Raw genomic sequence first — 22,140 nt, forward strand, 5'->3', positions numbered from 1 at the left:
ACAGGCCATCGTTCTTTGGTGCACAGCCATTCTTCAGTGCTTTAATTATCCCTATTATCTCTTCAATAGTAATCTGGGAGCATAGTCATTCGCATTTGTTTTGTAGCATGCCAGTGTTGCTTTCACTTAATATGCATAAACATTCCAAGAGCTCACATTTGCTCTGTCAGAATATAGATGTGCATAATTTGCAATGAAGTTCGTCAGAATGCTGTGTGTGCAGTGCAGAGCGTGCCCATCCTTCATATTAATCTTAACTATGTCTGCGTCAATCCAAGGGGGCCTGATAATTCACACCAATAAGCGGCCTGAGTGCAATAGATTTGAGGAGTGCGACTTCCCAAATCTACAGGCTACCGAGTATTTCCCCAAAAATGCATCTTCCCTTTCCGCTTCCTTCCTGAACACCATCTTCTTTAGGTTGAGGGAAGCGTGCACAGTAAAGTCTATAGCAGCTAATTGTTGTTTCCAATTGTGCTATTTCCCTCTTAAGCATGCTAAAGTTGCTTCCCAACGAACTCAGAATTTCATTCCCCTTAGCAATACATCCACCCCTAATAACAGCATTTAAAGCTTCCCTGAGAGTTAAAAACTACGCCACTTAATATTTATTTGTAGCAAAATTGTTGAGAATGGCTTGTTGGATTTCAGCCACAAAAACTGAGTCAAGCAGAGTGGGGGGCTCTAATTTCCATTTCTTATGCAAACCCATGGCAGAGGTAAGTCAAAGCTTGAACCACCAGAGATTGTTCTAATAAGGTACCAGGAAACCGCCAATACTGAGGTCAAACTACCTCTACAAAGGGGTTCAGGTTGGGCAAGTACCGCCTATTATTTACGCCAACCCTAAATAAGAGCACAGCCACCATTAGGTTGTGGCACATCAGCTCCTACCAGAGGAAAAACTGCTCAGCAAAGACGGCAATCAGTCACTGTCAGCCAGCGTTCAAAGTTGCTAAGTTACCAGAACGAAAATCATCTCTAACCCAGGATTGGCAAAGTAAGAGCTTTGATGTAAATATTTGCATGCAGGAAATGAAGGTCCGAGGGCATGGTGACCTATGTTTAGTTGAGCAATTATTTACCTGTCAGCTGATCGCATAAAAACCTCATTCAACATCACATAGGTGGCCTTCTGTAGAGCCATCATGGTCTCTGCATACTCTCTTGGCAGCCTGGGATAATATACAGATCTATTTATCCTCTTCTTTGTGACTTGCCATCTATGCCAAACTTGAGCTTTGTGGAGGTAAATCGTGCAGTACCGAATGCGCAAATCGCTTAGCATTTTTTTCGAAGGTGTACATTTTTCTCTCGCCTCCTGAATATTTGGGTCAAATCTGGAGAGAAACACAGGGTTGCGCTATTATGTTTTGTGACTGCTTTTTCCCTGGCAGTTTTCAAAATTGTATTGCGATCTTTATAGTTCAGCAGTTCGGCTACAATGAGTCTAGGAGCAGCTCTAAGGACTGCCTTGTGTCAAATGAAGCAATGCTTTAGCTCTACCACAAAGGTCACAGATAAATTGCCTTTTAAAAAAATGTCAGAGTATTCTTTTAATGTAATCTTCAACACAGCCCATTTATGTTGATTCTGGAATTCCAGCTATTTGCAAATTTCCCCGCCTGGATCGTGCTTTGAGGTCCCCTGTTTTGAGTTTGTTATTCAAGCTCTCTTTGTACGTCTTTTTGGAGTTTGGACTAAATTACCATATCCCCTTCTGCATCTGAAATGTGTTCTGCCATCTCCAGATGCCTGGTTGTCTGCTGTTTGTCGAGGCAATCCTTCGAGTCATCCAGTGTCTTTGCAAGGGAGTCTATTTTATAGTCTGTAGTAGCAGGCTGTCCTTAATTTCCAGTGGTAGCCCTTTACATCACGATCCTTTGGGACTACAGGGTTCTGTGGACCTGGTAGCGAAGGGCCTACTTTGTCATCATTCTCGGTATTGCATGTAATTTTGCGACTCCAGAAATTGAGACTTGGTTGTTTAACGTCTGATTTTTTCCCATTTCTAACACAATACATGAAATGTTATCCTGGATAAGAGGTAATTATTTCTGGGTTTACTGACAGATGTGTGTGAGACAGCTGTATTATGCAACTGTATCCCTGTTGTAGAGGTGCAATGGCATCCTCAACTGGCCATAAAACAGTAGTTTCCACAGTTAATGTTTAATCAGCGTTGATCTGCTCAGAACAGCACCTAGCCCTGTCATGCATTCATGCCACCTGCTTATACTGAAGCAGCTCAAATGTATTCAGGATCACCAATAGAAACCACAATGAGCACATAAGCATAGCGAATTTACTGCAGCATTGTCAGTTGTGAAAAATATGAGCAGCTTATCGACTGTGTAGCACACTCCTGATCACAGAAAGGATTTTGCCCAAGAGGTACTGAGTAGGCAATGCACTTTGCATCTTGCAAGTAACAAAATTGAGATTGCATGCAGTTTGCTGCATTGGCAGTACCCCGTGCCAAGGCACCCATTTATAGAGGTACCAGTCATCTCCATCAGTCAATGCAGGCCCCAACCCATACAACCAAGGCCAGTCATGCTCTGCACCACTCCACGCTGGTCCCTCGCTTACCTCCCTTACGGTGGGGGTGCAGAATCCACCACCTAGTCCCTCAATGAGCTCACATAAATAGACTGCACAAGCCGCTTGCAGGATTTGGGCGGGGGTCCCTATGCATTGCTGCTGGTGCATGAGCCTGGCTGGTACTCTTCCTCACCCTCTCCCCATTCCCCCTGCTTAGGCTGCTGTCAGTACACAAGATACTGGCAGGCCCGACGATGCTGCATGGGCAGCATGGAAACTCCAAATAGCATCTCTCTACACAGTTGGTGCCAGGTCAGTACTATGCTGATATTTCTACGATGTATGATCATGTTCACTTTGCGATTTCCAACAATATTCTTTACAGCCGCCAAAGACCTGTTAATGTGTGGCCATCTTGCTTGGTGCCCTCCAGCGCTCCCCCTTTTCACATTCATAAAGAGGCTCATCCACCATCCCCAGAAATAGACTTAGCACATCATTATTTTCAGCTGGCGGTGAGCAAATCCACGTGTTTTCTATACAATCCTTTCATAGTCAAACGTAAGACTCATTACTTCAATGTGGGAGTTTTTCTGATCCGGTGCGTTTATTGTAGAATCCAACTTGTGTATAGTTTAAACTTCGCACCCCAATTTCATGAGGTATACTCCGTCTGAGGTGTCCCATAACAATTGATAAAAATTGTACTTTTACAATGGGGTAATGGTAACGCCCATTATTTACAGTGCATGGAAACTGCAGAAATGCTCTCTGAAGCACTATATAAAACTAGTTTTTGTTTGTAGGTCTGACATTAGCCAATGCTTTTTGTATAGTATACTTCCTTAAAGGGGTTTTCAGCCGCATCTCTTGATCCATTGGTCTGTTGTCATTTACATTTTGCTTCTGCCCACTTCAGCCTACAGCATGGAGCAATGGGTCTGTCACCTCAAGCCATTGGTTAACTGCACTTTGAGGGACTGCATTTTGCTCTTTAACACGGATCACTTTCGCACTTAAGGTAGTTATACTACTTTAAATTATAATTACTTTAGTTTTACCTTTGTGCTTTGAGCCTGATGTGATGATAGGATGCTTTTGATGTGAGCACAGAGCACATCCTAGCGTTATCAGTTCCCCTCTCCTACCAATGCTTTTGTACATTTCTTTTGTAGTGGCCTTTGTTTATTTGACTGCTGTTATTTCACAGCATATCAGATTGTGTCAATTTGTAACTGTTCTCCATTAGGTTATCCCTTTTTTGCTACGCACATTTTGAAGTGTTATGTCCCTTTACTCCAATATAATACTGTTGTATTTAGCCTGTCTCTTTTCTGCCTGTGGGATTTCATTGTCATTCACATGATGTCACCAGTAGAACTTTTGGTGACATCATGGAGTGTTTGGGGCTTAGCCTGGTGACAACTGGCAGTTGTAACCAGGTAGGCTGTGTGGCAAGCTGGTCACTCCTGGTGGGTCTTCGCTATATCTTATTATCTCACCATCTTGAAGACTTGATCTTACAATCTATCCTGAATAAAACAACCTAAATAATACCAGGCTCCAGGCTTCTATTTACAACAAATACTATAACCGGAAGCTTCATTATTATAGAACGTGAATTCATATTCAAACAATTCTGCAGAACACGTTTTTCCTAGACTTGGTTTCCTCAGTGGCTGTTTAATAAACTTTGCGTAGGAAGAGAACAGGGCTTTATCGTGTTTGATTTGCAGCGTAGTTGTAACACTTTTATTTAAACATAGGTGTGGTGTAATTTAGGTTTTAGTACCTAATAATAAAATACTTTGACCCTTAGAAAAAAACAAGAAACTTACTGGTGCTTCAGTATCTTAAAATGGAATTAAATGTCTCTTTATGTGATTGTAAGATAGTTCATTCAGAATGTAATCACAAATAAATCTGAAGCTGTTTATATAACTCATTAGCAGTGTAATTATGTATGAGCCATGTAAACAGCTCATTACAGTGCAATAATTGCTACCTTCATATACTGCTGAGATAGGTCAATGGGTTGATTCAAAGAAAGCTATCCTGATCTTTAGTGCAGCTTTTCTTTCTTTTTTTTTTTTTTTTGTACCTTGCCTTTTTCATTTCTTTCTCAGACAAGAGGCTTGCAGGCATTTTACGTCTGCGTCAGGCAGACCTTTTAACTAAATTTCTATGTATAACATAGTTAGTAATAGGGGTTTTCAGATAGACTTCATCCATTAGTCTGTGGTTGTGTCATGCATATTGTTCTTCCACCCACTCGAGCATGCCTCAATGAATAACACATGCGAGTAAGTCCGCAATGTACATGCATTGATGAAACTGTTTAAACCTTGCCATACAACTTACATGCATGTAGGAAAGAAGAGGGCCAAGTGTAGCTTGGCACTGCCATGGTAATTAACTAGTGTGTTAAAAAGTAGGTACTTAGGTTCTTTCTTGAGAATGATGAGACGAGATGCTAATCTTCTTTTAGGTTAGATTTATTCTTGAAGTAATGAAGATAGTACAGCTCATCCACCGAACTGACAGTAGGCTCATATTCAATCTAAACCAGAGCCAGAGTCCAACCATTCTAATCTAGAACACTAACTATGTCACTAGAAGAACCACAGCACATTGAAATAAATAAATAAATGAGAAGGAGAATTACAACATAGTGGTTGAGCCAGAACTAAGTTTGTTTTATCCAAATTTTGTTAAAACCTTGGTAACATTCTTAATGCCCTTAGTATGGTCAAGTTTTCTAAACTTGCTGTTGACATGAAACAAAAGGTACTACATCTTTCTAATTATAATATTATTTGCATATTTACTTTACTAAGAGTGTCCATTGGTATACTATGAGAATCCAACAATAGTACTTAATGCGTCCTCTTGCTCCTTTGCTTCACTTTACTTAAAAACGCTCATAAACCTAGACCTATATCTAAATGCCATTTCTGTTGCAAAAATGTGTTTTAAGCAGCTTTTAGAACTATATTGTACATTTTGAAATTAAAAATGTTCCCTCAATTTCTAGGACGGGAAGAGGAAGGAAGCTCAGTGGAGACCAAATAACTCTGCCAACTACTGTAGATTACTCCTCTGTTCCTAAACAGGTAGGTCCTGGTTTGATCTGCTAAAGTTTCTTTATGAGAAATCTATTTGGTGAACCCGTTTCAATTTTTCCCTTGGTATTTTCTCTTAAAGTTCGTGATAAAATAAAATGTATCCATGTATTTAGAATTTGTGTTTTACGAAGCGCAAGAGCAGTAACATGACTTTGCATGTCTTGTCCATCCACTTGTTTTTTAAATTTTGGATTTCAGTTTTTGAGGTTTCAGAAATTGTTAGGATAATGGGAAACAGTGGTCCTTTATTTTCCTTTGAGAGGCATAAGTGAGCTTGCTTAAAGCACTGATTTGCTGGTCTTGGAAAAGTACATAATACAGTTCAGGCATCTGCGTTGATTTCTTTGGCCACGTTCCCAAATAACTGTGTGTTTTACCATCCTCCTGTATAAAAGTATATATGCACATTCCTGAGTATACTGGTCACTAGGCTCCGCAACTTCCGCCTTCCAGCCCTCAGAACACTACTTCACCATCCTACCTTTTACAGCTGCCCTAAGCCTTTGACTAGTAGCAACTGCTGCAACTTACAATTTGAGTAATGCCAGATGGGAATCCCTCTACTTCTTCCTGTGGGTTTATGTAGTCCTGACGCACAGAAACTCTTCACTTGACTAAAGCGTTTAGTGATGTGTGTTACCGGACTAATGGGGATGTGCTGCCACGTGAACCTTGCTGTGCACATGCATTTTCAGCAAACAGAGCATGCACCATTGCGCAGGTAGTGGGAAGGCAGACTGGGCTCTGGTGCTTCAAGCTGACTTTCATTTCCATTTCAAAGATATATGAGCACAGAAATGTTTTCACCAGTGTCCAGTCTTTTCTAACTGCATGTCTGGCTTGGCATGGGGAAGGGGCAAGCCAAACTGGACATGCTAGCAGAGTAATGCATCAGTTCTGATAAACAGCTTCCTATTCCCCCTTTGCTACAGAAGTGATAACGAAGCATTTTAATACTGGACATGTACTAGAGGCAGTTCCAGCACCTGCGTGGGTCTCATGGCAGGCTCTTCTCTTAGTTCATCAAAACATCAACAAATGGGCCCTGGCACATTACATCAAATATCAATAGATTAAGTAGTCCACTTCCGTACAACACGAAGCAATACAAAGGGAACAACCGAAGAAGAAACCAAAGGCTGTGTTACAAATAATGCACACTCTCCTTGTTTTTGCCACAGTGCACCTTTCAAAAGGTGTGCCCTGCTAAAACAAGGAAAGTGCACCGTATTAGAACAAATGCTGTGCCACCAGGGCAACCGCGAACTTCTGCTGCTCTGGGAATAGCGCATTTAAGTGAAATACGGAGCTGTTGTTTTAAAGTTGTTCCGTGTTTCACTGTGCAGGCGGCAACCTGCCTGCGCTTTTCAGGGGTAATTAGAGATCCTCTTGCAGGTGGGTGCTGTGTGCTGTGATTGACCGCACCCGCCTTCGGGGGGGGGGGGTCCATGTAACCCCGTTTTGGCCCCTTACCCTATACCCCACTTAGAGGGCTGCCTGTAGAAAGCACTTTCAGTGTGTCTGTTAAAGACATGTGTGCATCTGTGGCCACGCCCTTATGCAAATAAGAGAATGCCCTCTCTCAACATGTACTCCAGTGCATCTGTATTACAGAAGGGAACGCACAAGCGTCTGCAGCCCTCTTCTGTAATACCATAGTGGCACGTGGGCGTTCAAAGCTGGTGCACACGCCCATTGCGCCCCTGGGGCACAATGTAGAATACGGCCCAAATAGTGGTGAACAGATATATATATTTCACAAAAATGCCTGATGTAAGGACGCACTCCGTAGTAGGTAAGTAACAAGAGGGAAAGGGTTCCTTGAAACGCGTAAGGCCGAGGACACGATAACGGGATGTGAAGCTGCTTGTTTTATGAAATAAATGGTTGTTACCTACCTACTACGGAGTGCGTCCTTACATCTGGGCATTTTTGTGAAGGCATATATATATATATATATATTCCGTATTATTTGTATTTATATGATCCACTATTAATTAACCGTCTCAATACAACAATAATATCTCTGCCCTAATAAAACAACTCGACCTCCCCACAATTGCCCTTCTTAAAAAAAAAACTAATGCACAACAACATATTAAACATTTATAAAAAATGTAATAAAAAAAATAAATAGCCCAGGACAGAAAAAAAGGGCAAGCGCTCATGAGCACAAAACCTATACGAGTGGGAGGGGGGTTCAAAACCTTTTTTGATTTCCAGTCACAATCTTCCCTATTCTTAATAGTGATGGTAAATGCGATTCACAACTCCAAACTGACCTTCTGCCCTCCACCATTGTATGTACCTGAACTCAATGTATAACTAAGTAATTGACATCAGACTGATACTTATTTGTGCACAAAGAGCGAGTGAGTACAGTGCTACCATTACAATAGAAAGTGTTTGTCCAATAAGGGACCTGTAGACTGCTTTTGGCTGATATTGTGGACACCAAGGCCATGCGACCTGCCTATTATGGCTAGGCTTTGTCTTCAGGACATGGATTTGCAGGGACCACCTCTCTTAATGAGAGTACAAGACAAATAGACAGCCTCACTAAGCCACCTTGACAGTCCAAGTAGACAAAGATGGGATAGTCAGTACCGAGATAAGCGGCATAGCGTGAGTTTAGGTACAGGACAACACAGCTATCACAGTGCAATAAAGATGTCAATGTCCAGCCAGGGTTGTGGGGGAAAAACTCTTTAATTATACTTCAGGAAGTTATGAATACCTTAAAAGTTAGAGGATAGAAGGTAAACTGTACACTGCTCAACATAGTGGTAATTCATAGTCTCTTGCCTGTGTTCCTTGTATAATGTTTGCTGCGACCCTGTGATTTGCACCTTTTTTGTGTAGCTCTTCGCGAGTCTCTGGTTGTGGATAGCGAGAACTTTTATAACAATGTTTCTGTGTAGCTTGGCTGCCTTGGGGCGTCTGCACTGCTCGCCAGAAGCCGTATTGCAGAAAGTGTCCCGGGTGCAATGGGCATTTGCGCCAGCTTTGCGTGCCCACTGGGCACCTTGGTATTCTAGTAGGGGGCGCAGACGCTTGTGCGTTTCCTTCTGTAATACAGATAGTGCTGGTGCGGTGTTCCCTCATTTGCATAGGGGCGTGCCCTATGCAAATGAGGGAATTACTTTGACTCTGCCCCTGCGCCATATTACAGTTGCGGGCACAGAGTCAAAGAAGCCCTCAGGAGGCGCACGGCGCACTGACAGTGTGCCATTTAAAAGGTGGCATACTGTCAGTGCGCCTCCTGACAGCAGCCCTCTGCAGGGGTTATAGGGGGTTCCATGGACCTACAGACATCCCCTTGCAGGCGGGTGTAGTCACTGCCTGCATCCGCCTGCAAGGGGATATCTAATCCTCTTTGAAAGTGCAGGCGGGTGCTGCCTGCACTGTGAAAACACTGAGCAACTGGCAGGGTGAGTTTGCGGCTTCCCTGGGGGCAGCACATAGATCATAATAGGGCGCATTGGCATTGTTTGAGCGTGGCGCACCTTTTGAAAGATGCACCAAACAATGCAAATATGTAATACGGCCGTAAGACTTTAAAAGGGACTTTCAGGCTTGCTCCTAGTAAGGAAAAAACAAGCAACATTTCAGGACCATGTTTTGGTAGCACTAACTGGTGCAAGAACCATGTAGGTCTAGGTCCGAAAAGTGTCCAGCAAGTTGAAGATAAGATTCAGCTGAAATGTTCAAGTTCACATAGATGGGCAAGCCCTCAGTGCCATTCAGATGGGGCACACTGTTTACTTTCCTCTGAGAGGAGTCTGGCTATGCAGTACAGTGGTCAAAGCTTACATAAAGGTGACCATGTGCAGTTTCCAGGGGTGTGCTCCAATATATCACCTTATGTATTCTTTCCTGTCAGAATTGGAAAACCAAGAACAGCAGAGTAAGAACTAGAGCATGGTTTTCGCCTCTGTGGTCTGCTTCCATCTTGCCACCAACATTCTCCCAAATGTTCTTGCAGCAGCGAAGCATTACCTGAGGGACCGTTTCATTTGCAGTGTATACAAAGCATTTACAGAATGCACAAGTTACAGTGAGTGCTGTCAATTATTGAAAGCAATGTTACATTGTTAGCGAGCATCCAAGACAAACAAAACAAAAATAAGTTTCTAGAGAGAGTTTATATATAGCAGTTGAAGGCTGATTCCCTAAATACAACTAGGTATCTTAAGATAAGCATGCTTCCAACATCTAGGGTCTTTACAGAGGGGGTTCAAAAGCAGAGCTTATACCATTGAGACTACTGGTCTGCGGAGAAAAATGTAGAGCCTTCACTTTGAAGATACACCCTAAAAGTGGTACGATAGCACACCAATTTAAAGGATGGCAGAGGGCTGTGACTAGTAATGTGCCTGTCTAGCCTTAATGAATCTGAAATAGGTCCTGGGATGTCTGTTTGGGGTATTTGACAGTAAATGTGTAGGTCTTCTACCTTTCTCAACTAGGTTAGTATTTTCTGTTCATTTATGATCTCTTTGAACTTATGTTACACCACCTTAAGAGGGAGGGGCTTTTCAGGTGATCTAGATAGCTGCTTTTTAGACTTTTTGCCAATTGGTGACTGGAGCCATGCTATTTTAACTTTCGATGATTTTGAGTTGGGGCATGACCCAACAGCCAAAATGGTTTCTAATTTTGTATTATTGCATACAGCATGATTGGATCTGTCTACAGTAGCCCTGTTCTATTGTCCTGTGCACTTTTGTTTGGTGCTACTGTTAAGCATTCGCCCAGAGGGCCACTAACTGCTCCATGCTCTATATCTCCCTTTGTATCTCTTTGTTCGAGGCATGTGGGCTGCTGAATTCACATCTTGTGCATAGATCGCCGCCTAGTGTTGGGTCCGGATGATTGCACCTTGTTGTTCTGGAGGAGTCTTCGAGGTATCACGAGATAGGTGACTCCTCCCCTGGACTACAGTGCGCATGGGCATCTTCTCCATCCTCAGAATTTTGTTTTCCGCCATTGGGTTCGGATGTTATTCCTCTACTCCAACTTCGGAACCGAAACTAAAGTTCTTTAAAAGGCCAAAAGGCCTTCGACTTCAACGGTATTCTTCTTGCTCGGTACTTCTTGACTCGACCAAACTCTACATCTTGATCCGGTCGTCAACGCGGGCCGTTGGGCCTTTCGACGCCACGTGGGCCTTCTGTCGATGGAAAGGAGCCCGTTCAAAAGGTGCCCACAATGCCACTCCAAATTCCCACATACTGACAAACAAACAGTATGCAACAAGTGCTTATCACCGGAGCACAACGAAGAAAATTGCCCAGCTTGTGCCCAATTCCGTTCGAAGAAGACCATCCGGATTCGACGGGCCGCTAGGCAAGAGATGCAGCGACCGGCATCGGAACCGGAGAACTTCTTCGATGATGAACAAGAACTCCCAGAAGCGGTGGACTCGGATCTAGAGATAGTCACCGTCGAGGACCAGTCGGACTCCGATGACCAGATCCCACTGGGGCAAACCGTGAGTACACAGCCCCCAACGCCGCTTATCCTGAAACCAAAGGCTCCGGTCGAAGCATCGCCCAAAGGCCTTAGCCGAGATCGACAACTCCTTCAGAAGCCCCGCCTTCTGGCTCGGCTCCGAAGCCAAAAACAAAGCCTTCCGATAGCCCAGGTCCAAGTAACGTTCTCCCCAAGAAGGTTGTCGAACCCAAGAGGGTCATCGAACCGAAGAAAGCCGTAGAGCCAAAGGTCGTCGAACCGAAGAAAGGCGTCAAGCCAAAAGTCATCGAGCCGAAGAAGGTGGTCGAACCAAAGGAGGTCGCCCAACCAAAAAAGGTTATAGAGTCAAAGGCTATTGAACCGAAGAAAAGCCTCAAACCAAAGCGGGTCATCGATCCAAAAGGAACACACGACCCAAAGAAGGCCGTCGATCCTAAAAAGAGGGTGGATCAACACAAACAAGATCACATCACAAAACCCGTCGAACCGAAAAAAGTCAGAGTCGACAAAAAACATTGACCCTAAGAAAGCCGTCGACCATAAAAAGCGTATCAAACCAAAAGCTCCGGTCGATCCGAAACAGGTCGTCGACCCAAACAAGGTCGGCGAGCCGAAAAAGATGGCTAAACCAACAAAAGACGTTGAACCGAAGAAGGTTACCGACCCCAAAGCAACAGTCGAGCCGAAAAAGACTCCACAACCAAAGGTCCTCCAGCAAAAAAGTCACAAACAAGTCAGTAAGCCAAAAACATCGGCGCCAAAGACACGAACAGTGGAAGAAGAACTCTTCCATCCCGATCCGGAGTCAGAGGAACAATCTAAGCTGTATATAAACCCTGAGACTGGCAAAGTTACAGTTTATTACCGAAAAAAAAAAAACATTGGACACAGACACTCTTTCCATGTTCCTCCGAAGAAAAAGGACTTCGGGACTTCTCCCTCTGGGCCTTTTACTCCTCCTCCTTTCTATCCCAATATGCCTTTTTGTGCCGTACTCCCCTATACATTCAGACTATAATGAGGATAACATGGGGGAAGATCCTCAAGAGGATTTTAACGAACCAGAGGATCCACATCCACAGGATGACACATGGGAGGATCAGAATGATCCATATGACACACAACCCATCCCTGACATCTCCACATACCCTACAAAGCCGTCGCCTACCGACGACACCATTGTGTTTAACCAACTGCTAGATAGGGCAGCAAAATACCATAAGGTCGACATGCACACTGACCCAATAGAAGAAGATTTCTATTTGACACTTTTCCTACCTCTGAGAAAAATGTCAGCACACTTCCTATGCTGAAAGGGGTACTAAAACACGCACCAGATATATACAAAGATCCAGCCAGAGCACGTGTACTCAATCCCAGGATTGAAAAGAAATATAAGGCGGCCCCTACAGACCCTGCTTACATTGAAGACCAGTTGCCTTTAGACTCACTGGTGGTAGCAAACGCTCGCAAAAGAGCTAACTCGCAAACAACAGGAGATGCTCCACCTCCTGACAAGGAGTCTAAGATATTGGAATCCTCAGGCAAGAGTGGCCTCACAGGCTTCTAATTCATGGAGGATTGCAAATACACATGCTCTACTAGCTCTCTACGATAGAGCACACTGTGACCAGCTTCAAAGTTTACTGCAACACCTGCCAGAACCTTACAAAGCTCAGGCGAACGACCTCATACAAGAAGGCAAATTTATTACCAATGCGTCCATTAAATGAGCGCTTGACGCAGCCGACACAGCAGCCACAGCAGCCAGGTCCTTTAATACTAGCATATTACTACGCAGACACGCCTGGCTACGCATCTCTGGTTTTAAGAATGGGGTGCAATCCACCATCCTCAACCAACCAGTTGATCAAGACTTCCTGTTTGGCCCTGCAGTAGATACCATTTTAGATAAAATGAAAAAAGATACCGAAACTGCTAAATCTATGGGCGCACTGCAGTTTCAACAACACAGAGGTTCCTTTCGTCGCTCCTCCTACAGAGGCACCGCACGACGCAACACTTCAGACTTCCTCTACATATAAAGGCAACACCCAAAGTTCAACAGGGGAGGTTATAGGGGCAATAATAACGAGGGCAGAGGATGTGGTGGCAATAACACCAGAGCCTCCACTGTCACCAAACAGTGATTTCATCACACTCCCTCCAGACCATCTAACACCAGTCGGAGGCAGAGTCAAACAATTCCTACCAGTCTGGAACGCAATTACCACAGACAGGTGGGTGAGACAAATTATCCAGTATGGGTATTGCCTGGAACTCACTTCTACTCCACCCAACATACCACCCAAACACCGTCCTATGCCCAAAGAACACATCACCCTGTTACAACAAGAGGTAAAATCCATGCTAGAAAAGGGGTCCATAGAGCCAGTCCCTATTCAACACCAAGGGACAGGAGTATACTCACTATACTTCCTTATTCCCAAAAAGGACGGGTCACTCAGACCAATATTGGACCTTAGACCGCTGAACCAATACATACTCTCGGAGCACTTCCATATGATCACTCTACAACAAGTACTCCCGTTACTCCAGCAAGGCGACTTCCTAGCAACATTAGACCTCAAGGACGCATATTTTCACATACCTATACATCCAGCTCACAGGAAATACCTCAGGTTCACAATAGAAGGTCAACATTATCAGTTCAAGGTTCTCCCCATCGGGGTAACCAGAGCCCCAAGAGTATTCACAAAATGTTTAGCGGTAGTAGCTGCACACCTCAGAAGGCAACACATCCACGTGTTTCCATACCTGGACGATTGGCTCATAAAAGCAAACTCGTACTCGCAGTGTGCAAGCAATACGTCTCAGACACTGCAGCTGCTACACAGCCTGGGTTTTTCCATAAATTACCCAAAATCGTATCTACAACCCTCCCACATACAGCAATATCTGGGAGCTACAATAGATACCTCAGTAGCAAAGGCATATCCAAATTCAGCCCGGATAGGCAACATGCAGACTCCCATTCAAAGATTTCAGCCACAACACTCTTTGCCAGCTAGAGTGTTCATGCAGCTCATAGGCATGATGGCCTCCTGCATATTCATTGTCCCTCATGCCTGACTTCAAATGCGTCCACTGCAAGAATGCCTAGCACGGCAGTGGAACAAAGCTCAAGGACAACTGAAGGACCTAGTGTTGGTAGACAGTCGCGCTTACAACTCTCTGCAGTGGTGGAACCCAAAAAACCTTTCCAAGGGGCGACTGTTCCGAGAGCCGGTTCCACAACTAGTACGAACAGCGGACGCATCACTGACAGGTTGGGGAGCCCACTTACTTCAATACACAGTCCAAGGGCTCTTGAAAATCAAACAAAAGAAACTGCATATCAACCAACTAGAGCTGCTAGCAATATTTCTGGCACTAAAAGCATTCCAGAAATACTTGTACAACAAGGCTGTGTTGATCCGGACGGACAACATGACAGCCATGTACTACATCCAGAAACAAGGAGGAACACACTCTCCACAGCTGTCCCACTTAGCACAGAGCATATGGAGGTGGACAATTCCAAGAAACATTTTTCTCATAGCAGAATACCTGCCAGGGAAAAACAATCAAGTAGCGGATCTGCTAGGCAGACACAGCCAACACCTACACGAATCGTAAATTCACCCCCCAAGTTCTCCAACCATTCTTCCAGAAATGGGGGCACCCAGAAATAGATCTGTTTGCCACAAACAAAAACTCAAAATGCCAGTACTTTGCCGCCAGGTTCCCACATCCGTTGTCACAGGACAATGCGATATGGATGAACTGGTCGGGCAGATTTGCGTACGCTTTTCCACCAGTTTCACTGATTCCGCTGGTAGCACGCAAACTACGTCAGCAGTCACTCACAATGATCCTGGTTGCTCCCACATGGGCAAGACAGCCGTGGTACACAACGTTCCTTTCAGTAGTTCCCTATCAAAAACTGCGCCTCTTGCCCCATCTTTTAACTCAGAACCATGGAGAAATCGAACACCCAGATCCCAATCAGATGAACCTAGCGATCTGGCTCCTGAGGTCTTAGAGTTCGGATACCTTAACTTACCTCCTGATTGCATGAACATTATCAAGGAGGCAAGACGGCCAACTACTAGAGCATGCAATGCAGCGAAATGGAAAAGATTTGTAATTTATTGCAACAATAACCAAATCAATCCATTAGATGCTTCCATCCAAAACATTATCTGTTACCTCTTGCATCTTCAAAGATGCAATCTAGCATACTCTTCTATAAGGCTACATCTTGCTGCTATAGCAGCATATCTCCAGAACAGACAACACCTTTCCCTGTTTAGGGTACCGCCAATCAAGGCTTTTATGGAGGGTCTTAAATGGATAATCCCTCCAAAGCACCCACCTTCACCAGTCTGGAACTTAAATTTGGTACTTACCAGACTTATGGGACCTCCTTTCGAACCACTCCACTCATGTGAATTGCAATTTCTAACATGGAATGTGGCATTCTTGATTGCCGTTACCTCCCTCAGGCGAGTAAGTGACCTTCAGGCATTAACAATTCAAGAACCCTTCATGCAAGTACATGCAAATAGGGTATTACTTCGGACCAACCCTAAGTTTATGCCAAAAGTCATATCAACTTTCCATATCAATCAATCAGCAGAACTGCCAGTTTTCTTCCAAAACCCACAGTCAGTAGCCGAAAGAGCGCTACACACACTAGATGTAAAGAGAGCTCTGCAATATTATGTTGACAGGACTAAATCATTTCGAAAAACAAAGCAGCTGTTTGTTGCTTTTTCACCGCAACATAAAGGTAATCCCATCTCAAAATCAGGAATAGCCAGATGGATAGTTAAATGCATTCAGATATGCTATCAAAAAGCAAAACGCACTTTAACAGTTCCCCCAAGAGCACACTCTACACGTAAAATGGGGGCATCCATGGCTTTTTTAGGGAATATCCCCCTTGAAGACATATGTAGGGCAGCTACCATACAGACTTTCACTAAACACTATTGTGTAGAAGTGCAATCAAAGCAGCAAGCTGCTGTAGGCCAGGCTGTCCTTAAAACTTTTTTTCAGACTGCTGCAGCTGGTACAGGTGACCACCGCTAGAGGAGATACTGCTATACAGTCTATGCACAAGATGTGAATTCAGCAGCCCACATGCCTCGAATGGAATATGCTACTTACCAGTGTGCATCTGTTCTTGACATGTAGGGCTGCTGACATTCATATCGCCCATCCTCCTCCCCGGTGCCTGTTGCAGCTGCAGTATTCTCTCTTGCAGTATTCTCTTTTGCATGGCCATCTCTTACTTTGCTATACTCCATCTCTGCCACAATGGGGAAAAACAATCTGAGGAAGGAGAAGATGCCCATGCGCACTGTAGTCCAGGGGAGGAGTCACCTATCTCGTGATACTTCGAAGGCTCTTCCAGGACAACAAGGTGCAATCATCCGGACCCAACACTAGGCGGCGATCTATGCACAAGATATGAATGTCAGCAGCCCTACATGCCAAGAACAGATGCATATTCCTTATTTACTTATTGCTTCAGATAAGTCTTACTTCTACACTTCAGATTTTAGATTTTTGACTCTGTCCCCTGGAGTCCGTGACCATTGGGTGCTTGTTCCAGTTCAATTGCTATAGGAATGTGGACAGTAGGGTTTAAATTTGGCCTGGCCTGTAAATTCCGTTCCGCTCGCGAAATTTGCGGAATTTGGGTAATTTTACGTTCCGCGGAGAATGCAAAATTGCCCAAAATTCAGCTTTTCTTGTCTTCGCGGACATTTTTTGCTTGTTTGCGTTCTCAAAATGCTTGTTTGCAATATATTTCCCCCCGAGCATGCAAACAGCGATTGCGAACAGTAAAAAAGCATCGCGAACAAGCAATTCCGCGAACACGTGGAATTTCTGCGTGTTCGCGGAGGTTTTTTACCGTTTCGCAGAGATTTGCGTAACGCAAATTCTGCCCACCCCTAGTTTAAATACTAGAAATAGATGTTGTGATTCTTAGAGGAAATTAAGGCACAGAGAGATGTCAGTCATATATCATCAGTTGTAATCACATCTCTGTCCTTCCAACCCCCAAAATATATTCCAGATTCATTCATTCCCATGGTTATGGAATTCTCCTGCATGTTTGTATCTTGTCCAGTGTGTCTTATTTAGGTATCGGCTAGCGTGGCTGCGCACATGCACAGCTCGCTCAGTGAGATTTAATGTTTTTGAGGACTTTCAGTAAAGGGCTTCAAGCCCTTCCCTCTTTCCCATTGGCTGGCGTCACAGTTTATGCTAAACGGTGGCTAACGGTGGCTAGCCATTGGAAAAGAGCTTTTTGTGTCGTGTACTTTCGGCTTTTTCAGACGGCCCACTTGGACTGGCTCGCCTGCTTTCCTCCCGTCGCAAACGTTTTCTTATCTTACTGGGAGTTAATGAGACAGCGAGTCTATTGTTCCCGCTATCTGTATGGGCTAGCTGGCTCTCTTATTGGTTGGCAACCACCAAATAAGCTTTGTGTGATTGGTGGAGCTTGTCAACCAATTTAGAGAGCCTACTGGCGCATGCAGGCAGCGTGGTCAACACCGGACGTAGACTCGCTGTCTCATGTTCAAGCATTTCCAAATCGCGCTGCCTCCTTACCAATCAGAGCTCTATAGTGCGATTAATATTTATGTGTTAGACCTGACACCCTTGGCGTGGTTTTCCCCTATCTTTTTGCCTCTGCCTCCTGTATTTTTGATGCTGTGCTGGAATTCGCTTTTGCTGGTTTAGATGCTTTGGACACTCTGCCACTGCTGTCCAGTGCCAGAGTGTAAGTGCTCCCTATGAAAATTGTCATATTGATTGGATGTACCTGATTGGCATATTTGTATCACCACGAAGTCCCTAGTAAAGTGTACTAGATGTACCTGGGCTGGTGATGACAGATGCTACTAGTGGGCCTGCAGCACTGATTGTGCCACCCACATGAGTAGCCCTAAAATGGTGTCTCAGGCCTGCCACCGCAGTGCCTGTGTGCAGTCAGTTAACTGCCATGTCCTCCTGGCCAGTGTCCCCACTGGCTGGGCCTAACCCTTCCCTTTATATACACATTGGTCACCCCTAAGGAAAGCTCAAGGTACCCCACTGGGCAGGGTGCAGTGTATAGGAAAGGTAGAGCATGTACTAGTGCAGGTAACATGCTCTGGTAGTGAGCAGCAGCCATTTTGTGTGCTCACTACTGCAAGGTTATCTTGCTCCATAGACTAACATGGGGGAGGCTGGTCCCAATGGATACCAGCCTATCTTCCCATAGGAACAAGATGGGTGTTGGAAGGCGGAGACCCCCGGGGTCAAAGTTGTTCCCTTAACCACCCGAGACCCTCCTCTCTCACAATTCCTGCCAAGTCTTATCGAGGGGGAGTCCTCGCCGGGGAGGACTGATCGTACCCACTGTCGACACACCACACTTACGAACGGACACCACACCGTGAATCTTTATCAAGTATGCACTTTATCAAGGTAAAAGAAAAGTAAGCCGCAATACACAGCGATCGAGGGATCGCGAAAGTCTCGTAACCAGGGAACGGGGAAGCGGGACAGTCTTAGAGGGCCGGCAGGCACACCACGTACCCTGCGCACAGTTCTCAATCCTCGAACTGGGGGGTACCGGGGCTGACGAGGGTATTCGCTGTCCTACTCACTTCGATTCAAGATTGTCTTGAGGGTAGCGTCGATGGTCCAGCCGGACAAGATGGTTCTTTAATCCGCGACGAGGTCAGCAGGGCTTGATCCGGAGTATTCCGTGATACCCGTAGGCAAGTGGAGCCGCGGCAGCGTCGGCAGGGCTCAGGATGGTAGCAAGAGTCTCTCGTTTCTCAAGAGTGGGCCGCGACGAGGTCAGCAGGGCTCCGATGGGTCAGTTCTTACTCTTAGAGAGGGAGCCGCGACAGCGTCAGCAGGGCTCGGTAGTTCAGTTCCGCACCTCGGTCTGGGTCGTGGGGTCTCCCAGGCATTGATGGCTTCTATCTTGGGTTGGAGGGGGGCTACGAGGCCGCTCCCGACCTGGTGCCCGAGGTACACTACAGAGCCTTGTCCTATTTGGCATTTGCTAGCTTTAATGGTGAGCCCGGCGCGGCGCAGGGCGTCCAACACCTCCCACAGATGATGCAGGTGCTCGGGCCAGTGGGCACTGAACACCGCAATGTCGTCTAGATACGCTGCGCTAAAATTTTCTAATCCGGCCAGGACCAGATTGACCAGTCGCTGGAAGGTGGCGGGGGCGTTTTTCATGCCGAAGGGCATCACTCTGAAGTGGAAGTGGCCATCTGGAGTGGAGAACGCAGACCTTTCTTGGGCCCTCTCCGTGAGGCCGATCTGCCAGTAGCCACTGGTGAGATCGAAGGTACTGAGGTACTGAGCCGACCCTAAGTGGTCAATGAGTTCGTCGGCTCGGGGGATGGGGTGTGCGTCGGTTCGGATGACTGCGTTGAGTCCGCGGTAGTCCACGCAGAACCTCAGCTCAGGAACGGTGCCGGGGGCGGCTGCCTTCGGAACCAGGACCACGGGGCTAGCCCATGGGCTGTCGGAGGCTTCTACCACTCCTAGGTCCAACATTTTGTCGACTTCAGCCTTGATGCAGGCTCGAACTCGGTCAGGGACTCGGTAGGCTCTGTGTCGTACCGGAGGGCTGTTCCCGGTGTCCACGTCGTGGACGCACCAGCTGGTGACGCCGGGGGTGAGGGAGAAGAGGTCTGAGAATTGTCCCAACAAGTGGCAACATTCTTCACGCTGCACGGGGGTAAGGGAGGAGGAGAGATTCACTCCCTCTACGGAGCCATCTTGATCCTTTGCACACAGGAGATCTGGCAGAGGGTCCGTTTCCTCTTCCTCTCCATCGTCGGTGGCAAGGAGTAATCCCAGCTCGGAACGCACAAAGTGGGGTTTGAGCCGGTTCACGTGTAAGACTTTCAGGGCGTTCCGGGCTGATTTCGTATCAACAAGGTAGGTGACTTGGCTCTTGCGCTCTATCACCTTAAAGGGTCCAGTCCACTTGTCCTGTAGGGCACAAGGTTCCACTGGGGACATGACCCAAACTTGCTGGCCTGGTTGAAACTCGACCAGAGTGGCATTCTGGTCGTACCAGCGTTTCATCTCTTCTTGGCTGGCCTCCAGGTTGGCCTCGGCCAGCTCACGAAACTTCCGCGTCTGGTTCCGGAGGGCCAGGACGTAGGAGAACACATCGGGGGGGGTGCCCGGAGGGGCTGTCTCCCAGCCTTCCTTGACCAGGCTGAGGGGACCACGGACGGGGTGCCCATAGAGCAGTTCGAAAGGGCTGAACCCCAAGGATTTCTGGGGAACCTCTTGGTAGGCGAACAGGAGGCAGGGCAGGAGGACGTCCCACTTGCGTCGCAAGGGCTCCTCGAGGCCCATGATCATCCCTTTCAGGGTGCAGTTGAACCGCTCAACCAGGCCGTTGCCCTGGGGATGGTAGGGGGTGGTGAACCTGTATCACACCCCACACTGTTGCCATAGGGACTTCATGTACCGGGAAATAAAGTTGGTGCCTCGGTCGCTCACCACTTCCCGCGGGAATCCCACCCGGGAGAAGATCCCCATGAGGGCCCGGCCCACGACCGGGGCCGTCACAGTCCGGAGGGGGATGGCTTTGGGGTATCGGGTGGCGTGATCGACCAGAACCAAAATGAACCGGTGACCTATGGAGGTCCGGGGGTCCAGGGGTCCGACGATGTCGATCCCCACCCTTTCAAAGGGGGTACTGACAACTGGGAAGGGCTGGAGGGGAGCCTTGCGCTTGCCTCCACTTTTGCCGCTAGCCTGACACGTGGAGCAGGACTTACAGTGGTGTTCCACATCGGCCCGCATGTGGGGCCAGTAGAAATGGGTCACTAACCGCTGGAAGGTTTTATCTTGGCCCAGGTGTCCCGCCAGGGGCACATCGTGGGCCAGGTTGAGGAGGAGGCCGCGGAAACGTAGGGGTACCACCAGCACGCGGGCTGACCCTAGTTCGGCGGTCTTCTGTTCACTGTACAGTAGGCCGTTCTCCCAGTAAAGGTAATGGGAGCCGGACTGGTCTCCGGCGGCCTGGGCTGCGGCCTGTCGCCGCAGCCCCTCAAGGGCAGGGCAGGAGGTCTGCTCTTGGCAGAACTCCTCTCGGGACGGTCCTCCTTCTTGGCGCCACTGGGCCAACTCTGGGATATCTGCTAGGGTAGAGACTGGCTCGACGGCCGGTCCGAGGGGACCTTCGTCGGATTTGTTTCCTTCGGTGGGGGGCTGGTCGAGGACCGTGGGGTGCTCGCTCCCCTCGGGAACATCAGGGGCTGCACTGGGGAACTCGGACTCTTCGTTCCCGGGGTTGGACATTCTGGCGGTCATGGCTCGGGTGCTCACACAGGCCCATTGGGGCAGACCCTACATCTCTAAATGGGTCCTTCTTTCTACCTCTTTCCACTTGGAACTCTCTAGGTCATTTCCCAGGAGGCAGTCTACAGGCATGTCCGTGCGGACTGCTACCCGTAGATCGCCCGAAACTCCCTCCCACTCAAACGGGACCTGTGCTATCCTGCAGGTGCGGACGGAATTGTCAGCTGCTATCACTCTACAGGAGGTGTGGGGGATGATCATGGCCTCAGGGACTAGCGTGTATCTAACAGACGTGATGCTGGCTCCGGTGTCCCTAAGGGCTCCTATGCTGCGCCCGTTGACCTTAACTGTCTGGCGATATTTTTCTGTGTTGTCGGGCAGGTAGTCTCCTGGGATCATCTCGCTATTCCCCAGGGAGTCTAAAACCATGGCTGCGGGCTCCCACTCCCCCTGTTCTTCTATCTCTTCTTCTTCTAGGGCTACTGAGGATATCTGTCTGGTGGAGGTACCAGTGGGAGTGGATTTCTGGGTCATGGGACATCGGGGATCACCGGCATAGTGCCCGGGTTGCTGACACTTGTAGCATGTGGAGCTGGGGCGGAGCCCCGGGGGTCCTGCGCTCGGGCGGCTCTCGTCGCGGGAG

General features: G+C 46.9%; 1 protein-coding gene across 3 annotated transcripts in view; it reads left to right on the forward strand.

Annotated features, from left to right (window-relative positions):
* Nucleotides 1-22,140, forward strand: part of EBAG9 (estrogen receptor binding site associated antigen 9) — a 191,304-nt gene that overhangs the window by 38,987 nt on the left and 130,177 nt on the right. For all 3 annotated transcript variants that reach the window (XM_086966127.1, XM_086966128.1, XM_086966126.1), the window contains one exon: nucleotides 5,579-5,657. In XM_086966127.1, coding sequence (XP_086822253.1) covers nucleotides 5,579-5,657 — 79 coding nt within the window. The remainder of the gene's footprint in view (nucleotides 1-5,578; nucleotides 5,658-22,140) is intronic.

The sequence above is a fragment of the Lissotriton vulgaris genome, chromosome 4_1, assembly GCF_964263255.1.
Source record: "Lissotriton vulgaris chromosome 4_1, aLisVul1.2, whole genome shotgun sequence".
NCBI classification, from domain to species: Eukaryota; Metazoa; Chordata; class Amphibia; order Caudata; family Salamandridae; genus Lissotriton; species Lissotriton vulgaris.